Here is a 5,000-nt window from a genome sequence, read left to right on the forward strand (position 1 = left end):
CGTCAGTCTCCCTGTAAGGACAGCATCCAACTGGTTAGGCATGCCCCAAAGGCAATCACTGACAATCTAATCAGAACTAAGCAGGTGCACACACACATAGCGTTCACACACTGAACACACAATAACGGATCTGAAGGAACACGAAAACTCATGCATAATACGCATACCAATTTCTGATATCCCATCTCATCACCAATTTGTTTTTTTCAATGTTGTGTTGCTGTGCCAAAAGGTTAACCAATGGCTTAATAAAGGAGAGTGCACCCCCCACCCCCCTCAATCATCTTTCCAAATCCCTATATCCTCCTGTTCTTCATTCAGAGCAAACTCGACAACACATGACCATGAATCCAACTAGATTTCCTCAACATGTGCTCTTTGCTTTACCATGGGGAGGCGGACGAGTCCATCAAAAGTGAGGTGACGTAATGGTATCAGGGTTTTACAGCCTCGGTATCCTCGGTATTGTGCTTCTAACAGCGTCTACTCCATCTCACAGCCTTGGTTCCTGTGAACCTGGCCTGGTCAGGGGGTTCTCTCCCCTCAAGAGGTCTTGCTGCAAAGAGATGATGTTGCTGGGGAAGGATTTTAAAGTTTTGGCCTCAGGCTAGTTTGCACAAATGCACACACACACACACACACAAACACACACACACACACACACACACACTCTCAAACACACACACACACACACACGCACACACACGCAGACACACACACACACACACATACACACACACACACACTCTCTCTCTCTCTCTCTCTCTCTCACACACACACACACATACACACACACACACACACACACACACACACACACACACACACACACACACACACACACACACACACACACACACACACATACACTTGACCTGTCCTTGCCCTTCCCATTAGCTCTCCATCCCCTGATGCAACTGCAGTTTGGGTAGAAAAGCAAGATGAATGAGCGCCTCACAACACACTCAAAACACAAAACACACACAGTACACACATACTTCTGAAAGAACCACATGGGAAAACACACACACACACAATCGCCAACCCTCTTGGCAGACAAGAAAACATTACACCACATGTACACACACACATATACAACCCAACTTCCTTGGCAGACATAACAAATTCAATACAAGCAAACACACACATACACACAGACACACACACGCGCACATGCGCACAAGCAAGATCCCACTTACCTTTTAAGATACCACTGAAACAATTACACTTAAACACACACATTGTATACACACACACATTGTACACACACACACACACACAAGCAATCACTCTGTCAGCAGGACTGCTATTACACCCCACTGGCACAGTCACAAGGTCGGTGTACAGATGAAGGAATGGTGGGCTAGCTTCCCAGCCCACCTGCCGATCATAGCACTATCGCTCACACACACACACACACACACACACACACACACACACACACACACACGCACACGCACACGCACACACACACACACACACGCACACACACACACACACACCTACTTCACAACATCACACACAAACCCAGCTGACCTTCAGTCAAAGTTGTCAGAACAATGTGTCCCTAACTTAACACCGCCTCAGCTCTCTTATCAACACACTCTTGTCTGTACCCTCCAAGCTGTGCATTCAACTTTCTTTTTCGATTACTGACGGTGTGCCTTTAACACATTTCCAACAAGGACTCATAATATGCTGACATATTGTAACGCAGTAAGGTGCTTCAGCCTGATAACGGGACAAGTGGCACCTGCAGAATTGAGCACAGACAACCTTGCCCTCGAGAGAGTTGGCCAGCACTGAAACTGTCCTCCCTTCCAGAGAGCAGATGCCTTTTGAGAGGTGTACAACAGTGAGACTGAGTTTTTCAAAGCTCTTCAGCGCTATTCCAAAGAGACGACGGGTCGGGCAGACATCTTGGAGTTGTGCTGCAGTGAAACTCTCCTGTGCTATTCCAAAGAGCAGATGCCTTAGAGCGGTGCAGCATCAAGACTGTTCTCCTGTGGCGCAGACGTGGCCCAGGTGAGGCTCTGATGCGCTAGGCTTAGGCCAAACAGAGACAGAGGCTACTTGGGCTGATGACCTGCAGGACGAGGTCAGCTCAAGAGCTGAACATGCAACTGAGAAGCGCGTTATGGCAAATGCATACACACCCTTCAGGGAAATCTACTTATACTTTGTTGAGCTCTCAAAAACTCGGGTTAATATTGAGTGCATATGAATCAGTGTGTATTTGTGTATGTGTGTATGTATATACGTATGTATGTGGCGTGATATTCTGATCAAGGTCGTGAAGACTGCCTTTATTATACTAGCAGAAACTTTGGCCAGAGCCATTTGAAATGCATGGCACACAAAATGGTTCATATAAAAAAGCGATTATGGGAATTTAATACCAAACCTCATTTAAACAAATAAAGACATTAGCATATGAACACACTGTCGTTGTGGTGTTTGTTGCATTGAAAAGCCACCGGTAAATGATTTATGTTAATGTAATATTCATAAGCTTCATAAATAGGTAATTGCTAAGCTTTGTGTGATTTATGATTTCAGAATTTTTAAATAAACTCCACATTGAATAATTTACATCTCTTGGTAAATGTTTTTGTCTGACATGTCTACTTTGTCTATTCAAGCCCTCCGACCCTGTCTAAACCTATGGAGGGAACTTTTAACCTACAGTATATGCCTCAAATCACATATTCAGAAATAGTGAAGCTAAATGACTGCAATCTTCTACTATTTTTTAATAAGACAATAATCAAAAGCCACCTAACTGGAGTCAACAAGCAACACATGAAAAAAACATTCAACAAAAATGTGAGAAACTGACACCATAAAAACTATACTAGGCTATAGGCTATACTGTACTCAATTGCATATCACCGTGCAGTCTAAAAGAGAGTGAATACGAAAATAAACATTTCAAACTCAGAGGAAGCTGAATTTTCCCTACACACCAGGTGGAACTGATTGGCGGGTGTCTACCGGTCTGAGGAGCATTACAGTAATGTATATGACAAGGAATTATTGTTCACTACCTCTCTGCCTAAAGTTCCACTGCAAGCTAACTGGGAAAAACACCTTAGTACAGGGTGACAGAGACACTGGGGTAGTTGGATAGAGTACACAAACACACAAACACGTCACACACCAGCCCTCCCTTCCGTGTTTTCCCCAGAGCGAGTTAATCTCTTCTGCTCTTTAAAGTGCTCGGCGAGTTCCGCCAGCTGGGAGATAGATTAAGGCATCAGATCAATAAATAACTGTGAACGATAATCATCTCTCGTGGAAGGTGACAGTACCCGCACAGAGCAGGCTTTGCATGGCGGCGCCAGCTGAGTTTGAAGGTGAGTGTGAACTTCAGCTCTTATAACTCAACTGTCACTACAAAGTCTCGCTGAAGAACGTCAAGGTCACAGATTTGACCCCCACACAAACTGAGCTACAAGCCAAGTTGGATAAAAGCAACTAAAGCATGAATGAATGAATGAATGAATGAATGAATGAACGAATAAATGAAAGAGTATATTGCTGACCATATGGAGTGGCTATGGCAGAAGTCCAGGGCGGAGATGATCTGTCTGAAGAACTTGCGTGATTCTTTGGGAGTCAGACGGCCCTTCTTGACCAGGTAGTCAAACAGCTCTCCCCCAGAGACATGCTCCAGTACCAGATACCTGTAGAGAACACACACACACACACACACACACACACACACACACACACACACACGGACGGAGTTATACCTGACTTTGTCATAGGTGCATACACATCTACAAGCAACACAAAGATACACAACAAAGATATATTTATACGTTGGGGGAGGAAATAAGAAAGAAAGAGAGAAAAAGAGGGAGACTAGCTAGCAGACACCAGACTACAGTGTGTGTCTGATCACCCAGACAGCAAAGCCTTACACATGACAGACAGGTTGGCTTTCATCAAGTATTAAAGGACAAACTGATAGAGATACAGGGAGTGGAGCAAAAAAGAGCAAGGGACACAGAAAGGGAGAAAGAGAGAGAGAGAAACTGCAAAGAGATTGCAAAGTTTTACATGTGCCTGAGGTCTGAGGCCAATAACCAATCACAAACCCCTGTGATTACATCAGCCAATCAAATAAGTTGCTTGGAGTCTGCCACAGCAGAGTCTTCTTGTCACACTTACACTAGCGATCAAATCAATTTATTCACACAGTGACATGTGGTTAGAGAGAGATCAATCCGGACTCATCGCCACAAATCCAATTTGTTAGCGGAGCCGCAAAGATCGAAGGCAGTTAATGCTAGTCAGTTTGTGTTTTAAAGAAATAAGTCTGTCTTTAAACAGCCATTCAAGCAGCCATTAATAGCTCGTTCTGTATTAAATCTGGAATTTATTTTTAATTGAGCAAATCGTCCTGACGTGTCTAATCCCCAGCTCAATGGTGTGACTCGGCTTCCCTTTTAAGCGCTGGCTGCTGGGGAAGACCAACATGGCGGGAGATCCAGCTGAAAGCTGCACTGCGGTTTCTTAAGATTAAGATGAAGAGTCATTCTTAATCATGGATGTTTGAAGTTCATCACTGAGGCTCAGAGATTGGTATGCAAGGAGCGGAGGTCTTTCTATGAATCACAATCTTGTGGAAGGATATATAAACAGTATATCCCCATTTAACAGTGAACACACACAAAACACACAAAACAAGTACCTAAATATACCATGTAAGAAGTTAATGTAAGATATCAATTATGGTACATACAGATACACACACACACACACACACACACACACACACTCTGCACAGCAGAAATCCTCTGATTTATTAGCTGATTAAAGGACCTGCTCATGCGATCACCTGTCATGCTTTTTCAGAATTAAGGCCGGATGGCTGTTTGACTTGCGAGTGTAAAATATTCCGGGACACACTCTTTCACGGCGACATACCCGTTCCTCCCTGACACGGGCCATCCGTCTGTGTCATCAGAATATTAAGAAAACAAATTCCGGCC

The 5,000-nt window shown here is 44.0% G+C and overlaps 1 protein-coding gene across 1 annotated transcript in view; it reads right to left on the minus strand.

The window, feature by feature from the left end:
- Positions 1-5,000, minus strand: part of LOC134095290 (serine/threonine-protein kinase BRSK2-like) — a gene marked incomplete in the record, with an annotated part of 31,059 nt that overhangs the window by 25,054 nt on the left and 1,005 nt on the right. The window contains 1 exon segment of the mRNA XM_062548739.1: positions 3,546-3,686. Coding sequence (XP_062404723.1) covers positions 3,546-3,686 — 141 coding nt within the window.

Source organism: Sardina pilchardus, chromosome 11 (genome assembly GCF_963854185.1).
Source record: "Sardina pilchardus chromosome 11, fSarPil1.1, whole genome shotgun sequence".
NCBI lineage: Eukaryota > Metazoa > Chordata > Actinopteri > Clupeiformes > Clupeidae > Sardina > Sardina pilchardus.